We start from the raw sequence: 22578 nt of genomic DNA, 5'->3' as shown, positions 1-22578 counted from the left end.
TATTACTATAGTCTCACAATGTAGCCGATCCGTCCCCTGCGTTCCCTCCCACTTACTGGTTTGACCCCGCCCACCGCGTTTTCCTTCCAGCTCCCTTCTTCCTTGGGTCCAGGGAAACCCTGGAAACTGGATTTTTCTTTTTTACACACGCTCCCGGAAACGCTTAAGGGCCTCCGGGACAGCCTCCTACTGGGCCTGCGCAGTGGAGTCGCGCATGCTCTGTCGTAACGTGGTTAGGTTTCTGTTGCGGGGGCGGTCTTATCTCCCAGTGCAACCGGAATTGTCTGACGGTGACCCGCCCTCCTGCTCGGCGGCCGCCGCCTCCTCCTGCGCCGCTAGTCCGTGTGTTCCCCCCCACCCCCGGGCCTTCCCCGTCCCTCCCTCCTCGCGGCCCAGCCAGCCTTGCTCCCGAGGTTGCCCGCCCGCCCGCTCTACCGCCGTCATGAGTCCGGGGCCCCGGCCGTCGTCTTCGCCTCGGTGGCGGTGGCTGCTGCTGTCCCTGTTGCTGGGGGCCGCCCCTGGCCCGGGCAGCACCTTCTACCTGCCGGGCCTGGCGCCAGTCAACTTCTGCGAGGAGGGAAAGGAGAGCCCCGAGTGCAAGGTGGGCGAAGGGGGGATGGTGGTGGAGGCCGAGGGCCGGCGCGGGGCAGGCGGGGCGGGCTGGGCCGAGGCCGGGGGTTGAGTGGGCCGGCCAGGCCCCAGGCCTCGTAGGGGGCAGGGCCCGACCCCTGGAGCTTGGGGCGAGCCTCCATTCCCGTCTCTCGATCCCGACTTTAAAAACCTTTCGGGGTCCGGGGCACCGGGTGGTCACCTGGCCAGCACTGGACCAGGCACCACTGAGGGGAGGGAGGGAAGAGTCGGCATCCTCTCCCGTCCTCATGGAGCACCCCACTTACTTTTGGGCTGTTTGTAGCAACTCACCTGCATTACCTGATAATAGTAACAAAAAATAGTTTCTACTCTGTGCCAGCTAGGTAGAGCATCGGGCCTGGAGTCAGGATGACCCGAGTTCAAATCCACTCTCAGACACTAGCAGTGTGACCCTGGGCCAGTCACTTAATCCTGTTTGCCTCAGTTTCCGTCAGTCTGTAAAATGGGGACACATCGAAGAAGGAAATGACCAGCCACTTCAGTATTTTTGTCAGTGGGGTCTTCTAGAGTCATACGCGACTGAACAACAGCAGTATGCAAAGTGTTTTACAACTCTCTTATTTGATTATCACAACAACCCTGGGAGCTAGGTGCTGTGTTAATCCTTTTTTACAGTTGAGGAAACTGAGGCGGGCGAAGTGAACCATTGCCCATGTGACTTGCCCACAGTCTTAGCTAGTGCCTGAGGCCAAATTTGAATTTAGATCTTGCCTCCGGGCGCAGCTGCTTTCAGAACTTGCAGGGCTGAGAGGTTCTTAAACCTTATTTTGGGGGTGAGGAGCAATGGACGACCCCTTTGACAGTCTGGTGAAACCTCTAGACCCCCCCCATAATGTTTTTAAAAGCATAAAATAAAGCACATAGCATTACTAAGAAAACCAGTTGTGTTGATATTTTTTAAAGTTTATAGTTTCTAAGTTAAGAGACTTGGGCATAGAAGCCCTGCACACAATTCAATTTAATTTGACAGACATTTACTAAGGAACTACTATGCGCATGGCACTCCTGCTCAACCCTTAGTGTCGTAGCCCTGGACAATCACATCATTGTAAACAGACTATTTTTTATTTGTAGAGGGTTACACCTCGAAATGCACAAAATTCCTACTACTATTAGTATTGTCACTGAAGCCTTTACATTACACATTTTCAGAGCATTGTGGTGTTTTTTCTTATTACAAGCTCCTGGGGGAAAATTACATACTGCTCCCAAGAAATTTTTTCCAGTAGAGAGATAGGAAAGAAGCAGGTGATTGATGAAACCCGAAGAGGGACCGTCTAGGGCAAGACTTAAAAACTTCAGCGGTTAAAGTATTTCAGGTTGACTTGTTAACAGTAAAGGAAGCAGTAATGTATGTTCAGTCAGTTCTTAAGGTACATTTAAAAATAGTACATCATAATATGGAGCAGCTGGGTGGTACAGTGAATAGAGCTCCTGGTCTTGCTTGGAATGAGGAGGACCTGAATTCAAATTTGACTTCAACACTTCCTAGCTGTGTAAGACTGGGCAAGTCATTTAACTCTGTTTGCCTCGATTTCCTCATCTATAAAATGAACTGGAAAAGGAAATGGCAAACCACTCCAGTGTCTTTGCGAAAAACAAAAACAACCCACATGGGGTCATTTAAAGTCAGACACAACTGAACATCATAATATGTAGTATTGTATAAGATGTTACATTTTACAGTTGGGCTCACAACTCACAGTTTCTTCCCTTTAATAACTTAAGAAGTTAAATTGATTTCTCCCAAACTTTTAATAATCTAATAACAAGATTTTTAAGTATTAATAGTAGAATGCTCTATAGATATGATCACAGGCCTATTGAAATAAGATTACTTAACATTTTTATTTCCTGTTATTTTTATGTTACACAACAAATTTGGCATAATACAAATATTATATGTTTATTCTTTCTGTTATATAAAAGGCATTTCCTTTTATATTTGTTAGTTTTCCTGAATGGTACCTGGGTATTGTATATCTAGATTAGTTAGAAAACTTTTAAAATTTACATAGGTAAGGTTTACTTAAATTTGACTAAGTACCATGTGATTTTTGCGCAAGGGTTGCCTAGTCAAAATGGAAGTCCTGATCTCAACTGAAGTCGAGGATAGAGACTGTTTCTTAAGTACTCAGAATAATCAGTTCTTAAGCTTTAATCTAAATAACCAGATAATAAACATGACTTATACGTCGGTGTGACATTAGCAGTTGGCATATCCATAAGATGGTTTTGAATTCTCTTTCAGTAATAACTATAGAGTCAACTCAGGAATGCTTCATAGACATTTAAGATTGATTTAGATGGGTAGAAATCAGGTCAAGAGGGGACCAGTGCTCTGAAATCCATCTTTAGTCATCTGTGTTATAGGGGACTGCTGGTATACTGTTTGAGTAGAAACAGCTGTTTAAAAAGTAGCAAATAGCTCATGTAATTCTCTTTTCTTTAAATCATGCCATTTAATGAAACTTGAAATAAGCTTTGACTCACCTTCCCTGATACGTGAGTTAAGGTGAGGAAAGCCCATAAAGTCAGTTTTGATTTTATTATCGCAATGACCTGTTAATGTGACCAAGTCCATATTTGGAAGGGAAGAAGTATCAGGTGTTATGATCAATCATAAGTAATTTAAACAGCTGAAAGAACATGCTTCAAAAAATAGAGAAATAAGTATTATAAAATTAGAAAGGAATTTTTCTAAAAGAAGGCTTCACAGTTACTACCTTAGGCATGGAGGATGTGTAGGAAGAATTGGGTTCTGTTAGTTATTTCACTGCCTTTAGACAAGTTATTTGATATTTTTTTTAACATTTAATTTTTATTTTTTTCCTCACATATAAACAAAAATTTTAAACATTCATTTCAACATTCCTGTTTGTCTATTTCTTTCTTGGATCAGTTTATATTCTCATTATTACCTCTACCTGGTCCTCCAGTTGTCTATATTCTTTTTGATATTTTTACATCTACAAAATGAGAGTAGCAGGATATACCTATCATTGTAATAGAATATTGTGATGCTTAATATTTGCAAGGTAATTTGAATTAGTGAGAAAATACAATATGAATGCAAGTTTTTTTATATTATACAATTTTTTGTATTGAGATGAAACATGAAGATCTGTGTTGTTAGATCTTCTGTGGTCTCATTATTTAGGTGTCTTAATATTTTGATAATATAGTATATTTGTGTTTGAGATGATTTTTTCAGTGAAAGAATTTCAAGTAAACCCATAAGTCACTGTTTCTCAGTATCATTTTCTTTTCTCATTTGTTTTCTGCATTTTGTCTTTTCCTTCATTTTTTGTAATCACAGTAAGGTAGGTAGATGTGTAAGTATAGCCATAGTATTCCTTTTTTTTCTAGATTCATCCCAGTTTTTTAGATCAAGAAGATGCTCCATGTTGGCTAATTGTAGGAGTAGGTAGAAGTGAATAGGATTTGCCATTCATTCTATGTCTGTGAAGTACTATTGTGCTAATTTGCTATATAGAAATTCAAACTATACAAAATTTTATTATTTCAGATTTCTAAAGTTGTTGGATGTACTGCTAAGTTTTAAATCAAATATTGAGAATATGCAAATTAGCAAAATCTGGAAAGTTAATTTCCTAAGATTAACGGTAGGTTTTACAGTCCTTGTCAACCATGGATTTAGATCTTAGAACAAGTATTACAACTAGCACTACAAAACATGTGCCAGATTTTCAATATTTGAAGTGTAGAATGTGTTCTCTTAGATGAAGGATCAGGAACTTCTTTCCTATTTAGATAAGAGCAGCCAAGTATGCACTCTTGTGGTTTCTTAGAACTAGGAATAAATGTTTTACTTAAATTATATATTAAGGAGTGGCAAGTAGACATAGGCTAACCTTATGAAAATTTCACAATCTAAAAGATGCTTGCTCAAAAAGAATTTTTATTTTTGTTTCTTGGTTGCAGGTAGGTAGTTCACTTGCAGAATTTGTATAAGTTTTATGTTTGTGAATGTAAATGATTCAAGGGAATAAATATATAAATTATTTATGTAAATATTTCAGGTACTTTTAGATAAGAAGTAAAAGTGACAAATACAGTAGTATTGCCATGATAGGGCTGAAGATTTAATGGATTTTTTATTCTTTAGTTCAGCTTTGGTATCCTTTAATATTTTACTAGAAAATTTTTGTGTAAAAATTTCATTTTTAACTTTTAGTTTTCGATTGTTTTATTGGACAAGAGCTTCAATTCCTGGCTTCTTGAATGTAATAATTCTGTATGTTTTTGTCAATGCCTAAAATCTGGCACTCTCAATAATAGTACTTCACATTTATGAATCACTTTCTTAGCAATCCTGAGAGGTGCAGAGTGCACATATTATTAATATCCCTGTTTAACAGATGAGAAAACCACTACCTTAATAAGTCAAATGATTTGTATATGGTCATACTGGCATATGGCATATCTAGGCTTCAAACTTAGGTATTTCAAGTCCTGCACTCTTTCTAGCATTCATTTGTCTCTTTTGGATGTGATTACCTCAGGCATACTGTATCATATTTTCTTTCAGAACTTACTGTTTCAAAATGAGAGAAAAAAAGATCAAAAGTGTCACTTTAAAACAATTTTTAAAATAAAGTGGGTGTTTATTTTCTCAGCACCTTTGTGTAAAGTCACTGTAGAGGATCTGTTAGGTCTGGGGATTTGGTGGGGAAAATTTAAGAAAGAAGATAGGAAGTGATAGCTAAATACCTTCTCTCTCTGGATTCTTTAGCTGTTGTGGCCGGAAAAACTCCACAGCCTCATCCAAAATAATGCTTGTGTCTACTCCTATCCCTTCACCCCCAGAGTTCCCACTGCAAACATGTGATAAATGTGTCTTCTGAATCTTTCCTGCTTTGTCCTCCTCAACCTGGAAACTTTTGTTCCTATTTTCCTGTTTCTTTCTTGGATCAGTTTATATTCTCATTATTACCTCTAACTGGTCCTCCAGTTGTCCATAAATTGGTGATCTTTGGAATATGGCTGTTCTACTTCCCTCTTTCTGACCTTGTTTCTGTCTCTCTAAATTTCGATTAAGCATTTATTTTCTCTCCCTCCTCTTCCCAAAAAGGGGAAAAAACATTGTAACAAATAGGCATAATCAACTCAAATTCCTGCATTTGCTTGTCCAAAAATAATTTATCTCATTCTGTATCTTGAGTCCATCACCTCTATTAGGAGGTCAGTTGTAGTGCTTCATCATTGGTCTTCTGGAATCATGATGGATCATTGCATTGATCATAGTTCTTAAGTCTTTCAAAGTTGTCATTGTGATGATTTTGTTTCTGTAAATTGCCGTCCTGATTCTTCTCACTTCACTCATCAGTTTGTACAATCTTCCCAGTTCTCTGAAAACCATCCCTTTTGTCATTTCAAATGGTAGTCTATGTATATGCCATAATTTGTTCCGTCATTCTGTTAAATGGATGCCTCCTTAGTTTCCAGATTTTTGCCACCACAAAAAGAACTACTGTAAATATTTTTGTTCATATGTGTCCTTTTCCTGTTTTTTGATCTCTTTGGGCTGTAGACCTAGCAGTGGTATTACTGAGGCAGAGAGTATTTTCCAATTCTTTGGAAATAGCTTCTGATTCGCTGGACTAAATCACATTCCATCAGCAGTGCATTGATGTGCTTGTTTTCCTGTAGCTCCTCCAACATTTATCATTTTCTTTTTTTGTAGACTTTGCCAATCTGATGAGTGTGAAGTGAAACATCAAAGTGTCGTGATTTGAATTTCTCTGATTATTAGTGTTTTGAATCATTTTTTAATATAGATATTGATAAGTTTAGATTTCCTTTGAAAATTGCTTGTTTGTGTTTGATCAGTTAGGCAAGGACCCTTTTTTTAAAAAAGTTTTCAGCATTCATTTTTTATAAGATTTTGAGTTTCAAATATTTTCTCCCTCCCCAAGATGACAAGCAATCTGATATAGGTCATACATGTGCAGTCATGTAAACATATTTCCACATTAATCATGTTGTGAAAGAAGAAACCAAACAAAAGGGAAAAGCCACAAAAAAAAAGTGAAAATAGAATGCTTCAATCTCTATTCAGACTGTGTAGTTCTCTCTCTGGGTATGGATAGCATTTTCTATCATGAGTCTTTTGGAATTTTCTTGGATCATTGTATTGCTGAGAAGAGTTAAGTCAATCATAGTTGATCATTGCACAGTGTTGCTATTACTGTTTACAATGTTCTTCTGGTTCAGCTCACTTTACTCAGCATCAGTTCATGTAAGTCTTTCCAGGTTTTTCTGAAATCTGCCTGCTCATCATTTCTTATAGCACAATAGTATTCCATTACATTCATATACCACAACTTGTTTAGCCATTCCCCAGTTGAAGGGCATTCCCTCAATTTCCAGTTCTTTGCCAGCACAAAAAGAGCTGCTATAACTATTTTTGTACATGTAGGTCTTTTCCCCTTTTTTATGACCTCTTTGGGATACAGACTTAGTGGTATTGCTGGATCAAAGGGTATACACACAATTTGATTGCCCTTTGGGCATTGTTCCAAATTGCTCTCCATAATGGTTATATCATTTCACAACTCTTCCAGCAACGCTTTAGTGTCCCAATTTTAAAGGCTTTTACTTTTAGTCAGTTCCTTTTATATTTTGGAAAAGAGACTTTTATTAGAGAAATTTGCTGTGAAAGTTTTTCATAGTTAATTGTTTCTCATTAACTTTAGCTGCATTGGTTTATTTGTTCAGGAACTTTAATTTTACGTAATGAAAATTGTCCATGTTATTTTCTTTATTCCTTTCCCATGTTTAGTCATGAACTCTTCCTTTACCCATTGATCTGAAAAGAAATTTTTTCCTTATTCCTCTGATTTGTTTATGATATGACATTTTATAATCTGTCATTCCAACCTTATTTCTTGGTCTCCTAAGGGCACTGAGTCCCTAAAATTAACTATTAAGAGTGTATATGTGTTCAAACCAACACAGTGTCTGCTCAGACACAGCAGGGTCTGAACTAGAGATATTTTTCAGCTGTGCTTAGATTATTTATATAATGAGGGAGTTGGACTAGTTAATCTTTAAGGCCCTCTCCAACTCTAAAATTCAGTGACATCTTCTATCCAAGTATTGTTACTCTGAGAAGTATAGGATTTGGGGACTTGCCATAACAAAGCTCGGTAATAGACTTGTGGACATCCATTTCTGACCTCCCACATTCCTTCTGGAATTTTAGATTATTTCCAAAGCAGTACTTCTTGTCTCCTCTAATCTGTTCCTTCTTTCTACTAGGTCCAAATGGTTTAAACAGATATTACTGCCAGGTCCAAGTAGTCTAAATCAGTGGTGTCAAAATTCAAAAAGAAACAGGGCTCCTAAACCATTCTGGTACATATTGACATTATGTTTTATTGTATTTTATTTATTTGTTTTATCTATTTGTTTGTTTATTTTGGCGAGGCACTTGGGATTAAGTGACTTGCCCAGGGTCACACAGCTAGTGAGTATCTCAGATCCTCCTGACTCCAGGGCTGGTACTCTTATCCACTGCACTACTTGGCTGCCCCTGTCAGTTATTAATGATATTTTAATCTGGTTTGGGGGGGTACCTGGAAGTGTTGTGGGCCTATACAGGCAGTCACGTTTGACCCTTCTGGTCTAAATCTCTTGATGTAACCACATCAAGACTTAGTTTTAAAGCAAAGAGGATTTCTGCAGCCTTGCCTTAGTTTCATTCCATTGTGTTCAATCAGTCATCTGCTTCTTTTAGTTGGGATTGTTCATCAAAACTCCCCTTTGCTTGCTTCCTACTTTGGTGTCTCAAAAAGTAGGAAGAAAAAATTAAGGGAGAAGGGAAAAGTGAGAGAAAAGAATGAAAAAAAAAGTGTTGGTTAAGTAGGTGTGAAAGAGAACAGTATAGAAAGGGTACAGTAGATTATAGACCAGGTGTCCTGCATGTAATAAAACAGACTGCAGTTGTGACCAGAGTTGAGGTTAGACATAGGATAAAGCTGAACAGGAAATACGGTTGCAGATGAAAGCAAAGAAAAAGAAGGGACAGGATAGGCCTATAAAAGTAAGCTAATAAAATCAGATATGATGTAATTCAACCCTATCACTCTACTCCACCCCAATAATAAAAACTCTTAGGAATAAACTGGTTATGTTTTGTATTGTATTTGAAAGACTTGTGCAAAGGAAAGTTTCCTTAAAATTTAAAAGGGGAATAAATTATAGAACTTTGAGAAAAGAGTGTCTTTGCTTTTCTATCTGTATTAACAGTGCTTGGAACATGATGAGTACTCATTAAATATTTTTTCGTTCATTTATATCTACAATGATTTGGATAAGGTCTTATCTGTGATTATTTTTCGGATATTACAATTTTAGAGTTTGAAGGGAATCTGTAGGTCATCTAGCCCAACCCCCCCTTATTTTATAGACAAGGATACAAATCCTTCAAGGGGAAATGACTTCCCTAAGGTGAAACAGTAAGTAAGTGGTAGAAATAGGACTTGAAGTAGGTACCAACAATGCTGTTTTCATTACACTAGAGAGAGAGTTAATTGATTTTTAAATGGGAAAAGAAATAGCAATAAGGGACTTTTTTTGGGGGGGGGGGGCAGTCAGGGTTAAGTGACTTGCCCAAGGTCTCACAGCTAGTATATGTCAAGTGTTTGGTCTGAGGCCGGATTTGAACACAGGTCCTCCTGACTTAAGAGCTGGTCCTCTGTCCACTGTGAATAAGGGACATCTTATAGGAAAAAGGGGAGAGGGAGGTGGCATTTAATTAACAGACATTGTATTATGTTAAAGAGGGGAAAATGTTTTTACCATGAGTTGACTAATACACTTAAATAATTCTCAACTAGGGACTGATATATCCTACATTAATGTTATACTAAAGATTTTCAGTGCTGCTTCAAGAGATAGCATACTTATTTTAAATAGCTCATTCAAAGAATCCCTATATATGACTCATTGTTCACTAATTACTTTTATTTTGCATCTCAGTTTTCATTGTGCCTCACAAAAGTTGTTTTAGATTGGAGTCTTTTTTATTTCCTTTTTTAAAGGATATAGTTATATATTCATATATGCCAAATAGGCAGTATACTACATAACTATATTTATGGATATACTTATGTTTCCTAACACATTTGAAATATCTGTATCTGATAATAAGTTTCATTATCTATAATTTTTCATGTACTACATTATATAGCTTTTTTCACAAGGTTTTTTTTTTTCATGTTCCCTTGCAGTGAAAAATTGAATTCTCTTTGATTTTAGCCTACTATGTTCGTCTTGGATATTTTGAATAGAAAATCAGAATTTTTTAATCTTCAGACCATCTTTTTTCAAAATAATAACAACTTTAAAGCAAAAAAGATAAACTGGAAATCAAGCCAGCATGAAGGAGGAGCATGAAGGAGGCCACTGTTTTAGAGACAGGATTGGAAAGATAGAAATAGATGCCATTTTTGAAAAAGAAAGAAAAATTTTGTTCAAACTCCAACAGATATCCCTTTATTAGATGAGGAAAGGTTAATTAATAGAAGATAACTAAAGGAGCAATTCAATTCATTAAGCATTTATTAAGTACTTAGAACTTGCTAGACACTTAGGTACATGCTGGTTAAAAGTAAGAAGATAAAATGAAATAATCCTTGTCCTCCACAAAGAGGTAATGTGGTACAGTGGAAAGAGTGTTGAGCATGGAAGACTGAACTTGGAGCCACAGGACCTGAGTTTAAATTCCAGCCATGTCATTTACCTGAGTCTTAAGCTAGGAGATACAAAGAGGCAGAAGTGAGGAGAGAGCATGCCAGGCATATAATGTGGAGTTAATGAGGGAGGAATAATATGAAATGAGTCTAGAAAGGCTGGAACCAGATTGTGGAAGACTTCAAATACAAAACTGAGGCATTTATAGTTTTTATCATAGAGGCACTAGGGAACTACTAAAGTTTCTTGAGTAGGGGAGTGACATGGTCAGATCTGTGTTTTAGGAATATCAATTTAGCAGCAGTTTGAGGATGGATTGGAGCAGAGCTGCACTGGAAGCAGGAAAACCAGTTAGGATGCTGTTTTTAATAGTTTAGATGAGAGATGAAGAGAACCTGAATTAGAGTGGTTGTGGTGTGAGTAGATGGAAGGGGGCATCTAGGAGAGCTGCTTTCTTCGTATTATCAATAGCTGCATCTCTTAATGTTTGCAATAAATTATAATAAAAAGATGATAATTGATGATGCTGAAAGATCCTGAGTGTTTGAAGAAATCACTGTACTCAATAATAATACTAAGTAACAACAACAACATTAAGGTAGGAGTGAAGCAAATGATTTCTGTTTAACTTAAGGAATATTTAGGTCATCTAGTCTAGCTCCAAGTCATCCTATACGGTATTCCCGAGAAGTAGTCATCTAGTCTCCTTTAAAAGATCTCTGTTGATATAGAGCTTAGAACTTATCATCTCTCAGGGTACATTGTTTTACTCCTGAACATTTGTAATTGTTAGTAAGTTTTTTCAAAATCTAACTTTAAGCAGATTTTGCTGAATACTTCTAGTTCTGTTCTCTGTGGCCTAGTAGGACAGATCTAATTAATTCCCTTTTCCATATAATAACCCTTTTAATACTTGAAGACTGTTATCTATGAGGCACTGCCCTCAAACACCCACCCGCACACCCCCAAAAGTCTTTTTCTCAGATTAAACATCATTTAAATTTATTTATTTTTAGTTTTCAACATTCACTTCCACAAGATTTTGAGTTCCAAATTTTCACCCCATCTCACCCCTCCCCCCACCCCACGATGGTATGCATCCTGAATATCCCTTCCTGTAATCTGCCCTCCCTTCTCTCTCTCCCCTCCCTTCTCTTATCCCCTTCTCCTTCTATTTTTCTGTAGGGCAGGATAGATTTCTAAACCCCATTTCCTATATTTCTTATTTCCCAGTTGCATGTGAAAATATTTTTTTTTAAACATGTGTTAAACATCATTTAACTGATTCTCTTATGGTTTATTACTAGTCTCTTCACTGTCCTAGTCACCAGCTTAGGTCCATTCCATTTTGTCAGCGTCCTAAAAATCTAGCAGCCAGAATGGAGCACAATAATTCAGATGTAGCCTGGCAGGACAAATTATAGTCAACTCTTTGATTTTTGGGATACCATTTAGCCAAAGATCATGTTAACTGTTTTGGCTACTATGTCACACTATTGATTGACATTAAACTTGCAGTACACTCAAACTGCCGTTTATTTTTATAGCAGCTATTGTCTGTCCAGCCATTTCCTTAATTCTTCCTCCACCCCCTATACTTGTGAAGTTGCTTACTTAATCTCAAGTGTAGGACTTTATATTTATCCCTATTGAATATTGTCTTCTAAGAATTGGCTCATTGTTTTAGCTTATCAAAATCTTTTTGGGTCATTTGTCATGCAGCATTTATTCCATTTTGAAAGCTTGATGAGCATTTGTTTTATATCTTCTACCCAGTAACTGATAAAAATGTTGGACAGCAAAGCCAGAAACACATTCCTTGAACATACCACTAGAGTCAAACCTGCAAATTGACATAATGAAAACTTGTTTTGTTCTATCAACTAGTTTTGAATTTATCTAACTATACTATAATTGTGCTTCTGAAGACTTTAGTTTCTTCTCCATAACTTTATAGGACAATAGATTCAGAGCCGGAAAGCACCTTAGAGTTCATCTATCTAATCCAGCCCCTAAATTTTGCAGATGAGGAAACTGAGACCCGGGAAAATGTGATTTGCCTAGCATATAGTAGATGTTTAATAAATGTTTGTTGATGTATTGGCCAGAATCACATAGTGAATAAATGTTAGAGCCAGAATTCAAACCTACATCCTCCAACTCCAAATCTGACGCTCTTTCCAGTATCAGGCTAATCTAAAGCAGCTCTTTCTTGGTTCCTTCATTTGTCCTCATATGAATCAATCACCTGAAGTAGTAGTAGTTCTTAGGTTTAATAATCTCTGGTGGAGGTTCTCCTTAAGTTACAAGAAGATAGCTGTTGTTCAGTTATTTTTTTCAGTTGTGTCTGACTCTTCGTGATCCCATTTGGGGTTTTCTTGGCAAAGATGCTACAGTAGTTTGCTGTTTCCTTCACCAGCTCATTTTACAGATGAGAAAACTGAGGCACACAGGGGTAAGTGACTTGCTCAGGGTCACATAGTTATAAGTTTCTGAAACTACATTTGAACTCAGGAGTCTTCCTGACTCCAGGCCCTGCCCTCTATCCAAGTGCCTCCTAGGTGCCCCGAGATAACTTTAGTGGGAGCAATATTCTGACTCCTGATTCTATGCAAATTAGACTGTTTTCCTTAAAGGTATTGAGGATGCCTCTAATTGATTCACCTGAGTGAAGCTCACTTGCTCTAGTGGTTCATCAATTTCCACCAGCCAGCTATCAGAAAGCTTCCCTAGATCTCCTAGAGCTTGTTACCTATTCAAGTGGTGGGATAATGGCAACAGCCTGAGCCTTTAGTTTCCTGAGCCAACCACATCTTGAGGATGGTTTCAATACCATTTAAAGAGAAACAAACCTAATTTAAAGGGGTTGGGATATTGTTCTTAACTGCGAAGAGCATGTTTAACTATTTGTTCTTGGCTGCATTAGTACTTCTTATCATCTAGTCATTCATTACCTGTGACATCTTTATTAGTCTTCTGACCAGAATTGGAAGACCTTTTCTTTGATAGCTTTGGATCTTTATCATTCATTGGTGCACAAAAAACATTGGTGCTTCCTTAGAGGGTCAAACTTTTTATCTTCTATGGGAAGAGCCTTATACCTATTTAGTTGCTACAATGTTCAATGTTTTTTCTTTCTTTCCTTGTCATTGTGACAGTTTTCCAACCTCCTGTTGGAAGTTAAGATTTTTGTCTCTTCTTCTTTTTGTTTTATTTTTCCTTTCTAGTACCTCTTCTGTTCTTTCAAGGAATACTTTGTTTTCCTTAGTTAACCTGGAGCATAGAGAGATACTTTTCTAACGCTTTTGCCTACTGCCCGGAATAGCAACAGCAGCTGCTAATAACTACTACTACCTTCCCTATAGTATAGGTCAGATACTCAGGAGGGCCCAGAGTAGCTTTAGCCTGGCTTCCTCAGCTGTCTGAGGGTCTCTAGGGGCAAGATAAAAGTACATTTTGTGTCCACTTAGCTGCATCTTGGACCTGAGAGAAGCACAATTGAGAACACAAGCTAAGTGGTGCAGTGGATAGAGCCTTGGAGTCAGGAGGACCTGAGGTCAAATATGGCCTCAGACGTTTGACACTGACTAGCTGTGTGACCCTGGGCAAGTCACTTAACCCCAATTGCCTCACTAAAAAGCAAAAAAAAAAAAAAAGAGAGAGAGAGAACACAAGATAAACAAAACTCATAAACACGAACAGTCATTCTAGACAAATTTCTACATTGGCCACGTGTAAAAAAATTACCTCATTCTGCATTTTGATTCCTTCATCTCTCTTATCAGGAGGTGCTAGAGTATTTTATCATTAGTCGTTTGGAATCCTGGTTGATCATTATAATGATGAGAGTGTAGCACAATGATATTTCATCACATTTATATACCAAAACTTGTTAATCTATTCACCAGTTTGTGGACACTCCCTAAGATTCTCATTCTTTGCCATCTCAAAAGGAGCTATGAATATTTTTGAATATCTTTAGAGTTTGACTTGTTTTGGACTCATCCCTCCTTTAACCTATTCTCCCTCTTAATTCCTTTTTCCTCCCTTTCCCTCATATTTTACCTGTTAAATGAAATGTATTTCTGTATCTAATTGTGTGAGTGTGTATTTGTGTATTTGTATTTTTTCTTTTGACCAGCTCAGATGAAAGTGAGGTTCAAATGTCAGATGTCCCCTTCCTTCCTTTTTTGTATAGATGTCTACTTATGCTCATAGATTATGAGTTAATTTCCCTAATTTATTTTTCCCTTCATCCCATTACTTTTCCTCACTCTTTCCATTCTTTTCTTAAACTCATCAAGACATAATAGAAGCACTCCCCAGTCTCATCTAATTGGACTCCTGCTATGAACACTGATGATGATGAGGTTTAGAGGGCACACATATTATCTCCACATATTTGAATGTAAGGAATTTATTCTTGTTCATTCATGTTTATCTTTTTATATTTCTTTTCGCTCCTGTGTTTGAAATTCAGAGTTTCTCTACAGCTTAGTTTTTTTTCTTCATGGATGCTTGGAAGTTCTCCATTTCATTAAAGATCCATATTTTCCCCTGTAGCATTATACTCAGATTTACTGGGTAAATTATTCTTGACTGTGAGCTTCTGTCCTTTGCTTTCTGGAATATCATATTCTAAGCTCTTTGTTCCTCCACAGTGGTAAACTATGATCCTGACTGGCTTCTTGGTACTTAAATTCATTCTTTCTAATTATTTTTTCTTTAAACTGGAAGTTCTAGATTTTGGTTATAATGTTGCTGAGAGTTTTAATTTTTGATTTCTTTCAGGAAATGACTAGAGAATTCTCTCTTTTTCAACTTTGTCCTCTAGTTTTAAGAAATCTGGGTGGTTTTTGTTAATAGGATGTCTAGTTCCTTTTTTTTTTTTTGTCATGGTGTTCAGATAGTCCAATGAGTCTTCATTATTTTCTTCTTGATCTGTTTTCTAGATCATTTGTTTTTGCTATGAGATATCTTGTATTTTCTCCTTCCCCCCCCCAGCTTTTGGACCTTGTTTTAATATTTCTTGTTGCTTCATAAAGTCATTGGCTTCTGTTTTTTTTTAATAGTATTTTTCCCCAATTACATATCAAGACAATTTTTAGCATTCATGTTTTACGAGATTTTGAGTTTTCAAATTTTTGTCCTTCTTTCTCCTCCCCTCTTCCTAAAATAGTAGGCAGTTTGATATAGGTTATACATGTGTTGTCATGTAAAACATTTCCGTATTAGTCACAGTTGTGAAAAAAAGAAACAGATGAAAAGAAAATAAAACCACAAAAAAGAATAAAGTAAGTGAAAAAAGGTTGTTTCTATCTGCATTCACAATCCATCAGTTCTTTATCTGTACGTGGATAGCATTTTCATTACTGAGTCCCATTGTATTGCTGCGAAGAGCTCAGCTATTCATAAAGTTGCTGATACTGTGTACAGTGTTTTCCTGATTCTGCTCGTTTCACTTTGCATCAGTTCAAGTCTTTCTAGGTTTTTCTGAAATCTTCTTGCTCATTATTTTTTTATTGCAGAATAGTATTCCTTTAGTCTATTTCTCTTATCCATAGGTGCAGTGCTTTTTAAACTGTGGGTCGCAACCTCAGGTCTCGAGTGGAAAAAAGTTTAAGAAGCCCTGGATTAGAGAATGGCCTTACAAATTTCCCTTTTGCTTTCTGCCTTCACCTGACTTAATCATCCTGCTAGAATCCATTGGGGAAAATGCCTAGCTATGTGCTTCTATTCCAGTGATACACAGGCAGAAAAGAGTAAAATAGAGATGGATTTTAAGAATTATATCTTTCACCCATTCCTCCCAACACAGACATGTCATTGAGAGGAGTATATGGAAGTACCAGTGCAGGTGATAGTCATTAATGGTCAGTAAACATTTATTAATTGCCTACTGTGCGCCAAGTACTGGGGATACAAAGAAAGGTATGACAGTCCCTGCCTTCAAGGAGCTCACAGTCTAATGGGGGAAGACAACACTTAAAAAAGAAGCTGAAAAGCAAGGGGATGAGGTAAAGATCACTAGGGTGAGGACATAATGAAGTCCTACAGCTGGGTAGGAAATGATCTGAGGAGATGTGAGTTTCAGAGTTGATTTCATCTTGCAAAATTGTGAGTTTCTGGAAAGCATGAAATCTAGGTCATCTGGGTGGGAAATGATAAGGTAAATTCCCAACGTTCCTTCCTTAAATGGTAGAGGATTAGGGAGGAACTCTCCAGTGTCTAATCTCTAACCTCTGTAGTCAGAGGGAGGGGCCGCAGGGGCAGGAGCTGCTGAAGACGTGTGAATTTCAGAGTTGATTTCATCTTGCAGTGGATAGCACTCCTGATCCAAAAAATACAAACATGGAACTAGGTACATGTAGCCTAGAGAAGAGAAGACTCAGAGGGACATGATAGTTATGTTCAGATATTTGGCTGTCATGTGGAGGAGGAGTTAGGTTTCTTCTGTTTGGTTCCAGAGGACAGAACCAGGTGGATGTTTCAGAGAGTCAAATGTAGGCTTGATAGCCAGGAAAACTTCCTAACTATTATAGCTGTCCCAAAGTGGAATGAGTTGCCTTTAAGACAACTGCCAACAGGTGATTTGGTGTATATTTTGGACTAGATAACTGCTGAGGTCTCTTCCAACTCTCAAATTCTGTGATTCTTGAGTAGGAAAAGTGATTTTTCAATTTTGCCACCAAGAATTCTATGCCATGAGTAATAGATTTCAATTCTCAAAGTTTTTGAAACCCTTGCCATGATTTTGTATTCTTTGACCTTGTCCCCTTCTCACCCTCCCTGCACAAAAAAGAAGTGCTATGTGGCTGTGACAAAACAGCTTTGAATCTTTTTTATTTTATCTAGTTTATGTATGTTAAAATTTGTAAGTAGATATTAAATATTACATTTGTTCAACAGATAATTGTACTATTATTGGTGTTGTCCTAGTTCTTAGTCTTTTTTTCTTTTCTTAGATATCTTCAGCCTTTTATTGATTTTCTTTTAAAGCAAGACGACAGGAAATCTTTCATTTAGAGAAAGCAAGACTAGGAAAAACTATTAAATTGATTGTTAATTGTAGCATTTTGCTACAAATTGCATCTATCTTCACTTTATGTCACTATTAGCTGTCTTCCTGAAGTCCTTTTCCTCTTGCTCAGTGATTTGAACTTGTTTGATGATTAATAAATGTTGGATTTAATATTTCCACTTTAGGGACCTCCGTATCATTCACTATTCAATACATGCTGTCAGTGAAGACATTCTTGTAAGTAAATCAGACTGTGCTAAATACATGAGAGGAATATAAAATACTGTGAGAGATAAATCACTTCTAGTTGGGAGATACTACTTAAATTCTAATTTAGCCACTTTGTGGCAAAGTCACATTTGTTACCCATTTCTTTTCTCTTTTATTTGAAATTACCTCCAAGACCTTAAATTCAGAAATTCCTATTTTTATCCATAATATCCCATCCTCTTATCTCTACTGTTATTTTACTTCTATTTGAACCTGTTTTCCATCCTCATTGTGATCACTTGATCCTAAACTCCAGTGCATCACCCTTATTCTGAATTTGCTTGCCTCTCTGTTCTATGGAGACTGGTGAATCATTTCAGGGTTCTACTTAATGACACCCTCAGATCTCTCGTTCCCTTAGACTTTTCAGTGGGGTCAGCCTTCATTGCTAATTTTACTTGGATGCTGGGGAAAACCACAAAACCTTGTTGACTTCATCATGTTATGTAGCCTTAGCTGGACTATCAGTGCCGCTTCATGTTCATTTTTTGTTCACTTTATCTATTGCTAAACCTTTTCTACTCCTCAAGCTTTGACCCCACTCTTATATCCCTTGTTGTCAGCAGCATTCCTTCTGTTTTATTGGGAGGACCTAGGTCATCTGAGATAAGCAACCCATAAGTTTCCTTTACTTAAACTTCTATCTTCACTCTTTATCTTCCATTCCTGTCTTGGAGAAATAAGTACCTTTTCTTTGCTAAGGCTCACCACTTTGTGATCATCTAGAGTGGCAGCATGATGTAATGGAAAGGTCATCTGATATAGAATCAGAGTAATTAAGTCTAAATACTGGTTCCATCACTTATTATCTATGACTTGAGCAAGTCAGTCTCACTGTGCCTCAGTTTACTCTTATGTAAATGAGAGTGTTGGCCTCCAAGGTCCCTTTCAGCTCTAAATCAGTGATCTTGTGAACTCTCAAGTCTCCACATCTGTAAAATGAGGAGTTTGAACTAGATGACCTTTAACCCGTTATTGTGTGTTAACTTAACACATTAACACGTTATTCCCCAAATCATAAGATGCTTCTCAATTATACCACACAAATAGCTATCTCAATTCAATTAGTTTAGCATTTATTAAATACCTCTTCTCTTTTAGGCATTGTGTTATTGAGATACAAACAGAGAAAATAAGTCAGCTTTCTAGGAGCTTAAAATCTAAAGAGGATTTCGTATATGTACACAAATAAGTGAGGTACATGATGGAACGTGGAAGGGCAGAGATGAGGTTTCTAGATGAGAGGCTACAAGAAATTTGAGGTAGGGAGAAAACACTTTTAGTTGGAAATATAAGGGAAAGGTTTGTGAGGGAATGGTACATTGGAGTCAAGGTTTTAAGAGAGAGGATTCTAATAGGTTACAGTGACAGGATAACATAGAGTAGGAGACAGTATTCCAGTTTGACTAATGCTAGACTAATATAGTCATAGGTCTGATAATCTTATTGGCCAGAACAAACCATTGTACCCACATGGCCTGGTGTAGCTTGTCTAGTGGTAAAGGTAGTACCATCTCCTCTAGTACACTTACATCTTTGTTCATGGTAGATGTTACATGGGGACTTTCATCAAAAAACCTGTTCATACTACAGACCCCATATGCCTTGGGGCTCATCTGTATCTAAAAGCTCCATTTAAAAATGGAGTCTGACAGGGATAACTAGCAAGTCAGATGTTTACTAGGGCAGTGTCTTTTTGTATTCCTTAATACGGTGGAATTTCTTCAATGACTGAGTTTCATTTTTGATGCTGCTGCTCTAGGATTTTTTTTTTAGCCAGGGTATGTTATAGTCAGTTCTTATATCTTTAGGAGTTAGTTCAACAAAAAGGCTATTCAGTCTCTCAGAGAAGGGTTAAAGTTAACCAGATTGTTGATCTGACCTGAAAAAGTATTTAAAAGAGAAGTTTTTTCTAAATCTGTATACCACAGTGGCTTAGTAACTGGGATAATAAAAAACTCTGTTATAGTATTGATCAATTCAAAGCATCAAAGCATTATGTCAGAAAATATTCAGAGAAACTTAGAAGTCCAAAATGTTTTCCTTAAAGATCCTTTACATACCCAGATACCCAGTGTAGTTACTTGTAAGCTGACATTTACAATAAAGAATCAGATAAATCCGCTGATTGATGGAGATTGACAAGTCAGGACAATTGGAAAATGTTTGTTATTAGACAGGCCCAAAGGAGGTATCTCCTTCCCTAGGATGATGCTCTTCCTCCTTACATCCCCTTTCCCTTTACGTCCCTGTTTTTTTTACTAGTAGTACTACAATTTTCTCCCCCCCTTTAAAAAAAATTATGCATTTGAGAGACATATGAACATACCCATATACAAAGAACAGAAGAGGAGTGTATGTAAAACTGAACTTGTCTTATGCTCTGTGTGTGTGTGTTTTAATCTGATCCCTCTCTGGACTTCTGCTCTCTTTATATATTTTTAAAATGTTCACTAATATTGTTTTCTTTTCTTTTTTAAATATTACTATCACTCTTCCCCAATAAAAGCACTTTCTTGTAACAAATATAGTCAAGCAAACCAAATTTACACATTGGCCTTGCTCAAGCCAACCCCAAGCCAGTTTGTTGGGACCACAAGGCAAAAGGGGAGAAGAGGGAAAGGTAGCCGTTCCCCCTACCCAGTCAGTTCATGATGGCCACCCAGTCAGTGAACTGTGACCATCACTGTCTCTGGACAAACCAGTAAAAAATTTATTGCATTCTGTTTTCACTGCTCATATCTTAGTTCATACTCTTATGACCTCAAGCCTATATTGTAGTGACCTCCTAATAATAGGTCTTTTTGCTTCTAAGTCAGTCCTTTCCTTTTCCAATTCATACTTTTATGACCTCAAGCCTATATTGTAGTGACCTCCTAATAATAGGTCTCTTTGCTTCTAAGTCAGTCCCTTCCTTTTCCAATTCATCATCTTTCCAAATGCCAGATTCATTTTCCTCTACAGCACATGAATGTGATAAAGTAGAGTTGAAAGAGTACTGCATTTTGGAGTTAGGAATTTCTAATACTTACTAGTTGTTTGACTGAACAAACCACTTAGTCTCTCTGAGCTTCAAAGAGAGGGTGTGGATTAGACTCAATATTTAGCTCAGTTCCTACATAGCATTGATCACACCAAGTTTATGGCCAGATGCAGTTTGACTGCATCTTAGCTACAGCTAGACTGGGTTCCCAAAGGTCACTCCCAGAATTTGGTCCTTGCTTCTTGGGGCATCCGTGCTGCGTTGACTACTGACCTGAACTCTGGAATGATGGGATACCAAAGAACCCTTTGGGCTTTTGGAAACTCCCAAGGCCAGAGACTCTACTCCTTTTTACTGGACCTCATGAATGAAATAGTAGTGATAGTTGTAGCTGGGAAAGGCCTAGGCCAGGATCTCTTTAATAGATGGCAATCTGTATCAGAGCAGATGCTGCTGAGATGGTTGTTATGGAAACAATTGAATGTAAATTTTATTTTTTTGGTAATCCCAGCTAAGCTATTATTCCTCAGAGTATTGTCCTATTTCAGCAGAAGAAACAGGAACAGGTGAAGACTTCAGCTGGTAGGCAAACTAATGATTAAGAGGAAAGTCTTTTTGAAAAAATTTTACACCTAAATGTGGTATTAAAGGGTAAATACAGCACCTCAACTATTTGGGAGATTACTTTAATGTATGGGTTGACTAGATGACTGTTTAGGGCCCTTCTGATCCTCAAATTCTGTGATTCTTCTTGCTCATTGTGAGGCAAGAAGGGGACACCAGGAAGTTGAAGGTCACATAGGCAGGGCCTTCCAGCTGATTAGTAATGCTTGAAAGCCCAGCAGAGGTGGTCACTTTTGTTAGCTTTAGCATGCAAGTAGAAAACTGGATATGATGAAGAGAAGATTTTGTAATCATACCCAGTGGGGTGAGATGCTTACACTAAGAGAATCATACAGGAACTGAGACCTATTGAGAATACAGTAGATTCATATTTTCTATCTAAAGCTCATTCGGAGACATAGGTTCAGTGAATGGAATGGAAGGCCAAATCCTCGGTACTGCCTAATAATTTTAAACATTTTTGTAGGTAATAGACATCCCCCCCTTCCTCTGGAAGGAAAAAAAAAACATTTCTATATACAAAGTAAGAGAGAAAAAGAGGATTATATGTGAAATGTCTATTATATACAGCTTGCTTTGAAAAAAAAAGTACATAATAAATTCAACATGTTACTTTCAAAGTTTTCCTTTTTGTGTTTTCCCCTGAAGTTCCTTCTCTCCCTTCTTTACGTTTTAGAAAATAAGCTTCAGCAACCCTCTTTTATTCCTTTTCCTTTTTGGAGGGGAGGGGAAGGACACAACTAGCAATAAATCTTCCCTTCCCCACAAATCCCTTAGCTCCAAATAAAAAAAAGGAAAAATAATCCTTGTGACAAAAAAGTATAGTCAAACAGGACAGATCTACATATTTCCCAAGTCCAAAAATGTGCCATTCTGCCCCTCAAGTCCATTATTTCTCCATCACAAGGCAGATCATTATTATCCTTTAGGTTGCATTGGCCATAATTCTTAAGATTTTCAAAATTGTTTTTCTCTACAGTGATGTCACTGTATATTTTTTTCCTGATTCTGCTGACTTTGTTACACTTCATCAGTACATAAAAATCTTCCTAAGCTTCTCCAAAACCTCCCATTTTTGTCATTTGTTTTTTCATTTATACAACAGTAATTTGTTTAGCTACTTCCCAGTTGATGGTCACTGCCTTTGTTTCTAGTTCTTTGATACAACAAAAAGAGCTGCTAAAAATATTATTGTGGTATGGTCCATGGTTTTAATGATTACTCATTGCTTTCTGGAATGGCTATCAATTTACAGATATACCAGTATATATTAATGTGCTTGTCTTCCTGTAGCCCTTCCACATTTGTC

The 22578-nt window shown here is 37.4% G+C and overlaps 1 protein-coding gene across 1 annotated transcript in view; it reads left to right on the top strand.

Annotated features, from left to right (window-relative positions):
• The first annotated feature begins 214 nt into the window (after positions 1 to 214).
• Positions 215 to 22578, top strand: part of TM9SF2 (transmembrane 9 superfamily member 2) — an 84517-nt gene continuing 62153 nt past the window's right edge. Inside the window, exon 1 of the mRNA XM_027854109.1 lies at positions 215 to 601. Coding sequence (XP_027709910.1) covers positions 215 to 601 — 387 coding nt within the window. The remainder of the gene's footprint in view (positions 602 to 22578) is intronic.

This window comes from Vombatus ursinus, unplaced genomic scaffold, assembly GCF_900497805.2.
Source record: "Vombatus ursinus unplaced genomic scaffold, bare-nosed wombat genome assembly UNPS02010304.1, whole genome shotgun sequence".
NCBI classification, from domain to species: domain Eukaryota; kingdom Metazoa; phylum Chordata; class Mammalia; order Diprotodontia; family Vombatidae; genus Vombatus; species Vombatus ursinus.
This window is presented reverse-complemented; position numbering and strand designations above follow the sequence as displayed.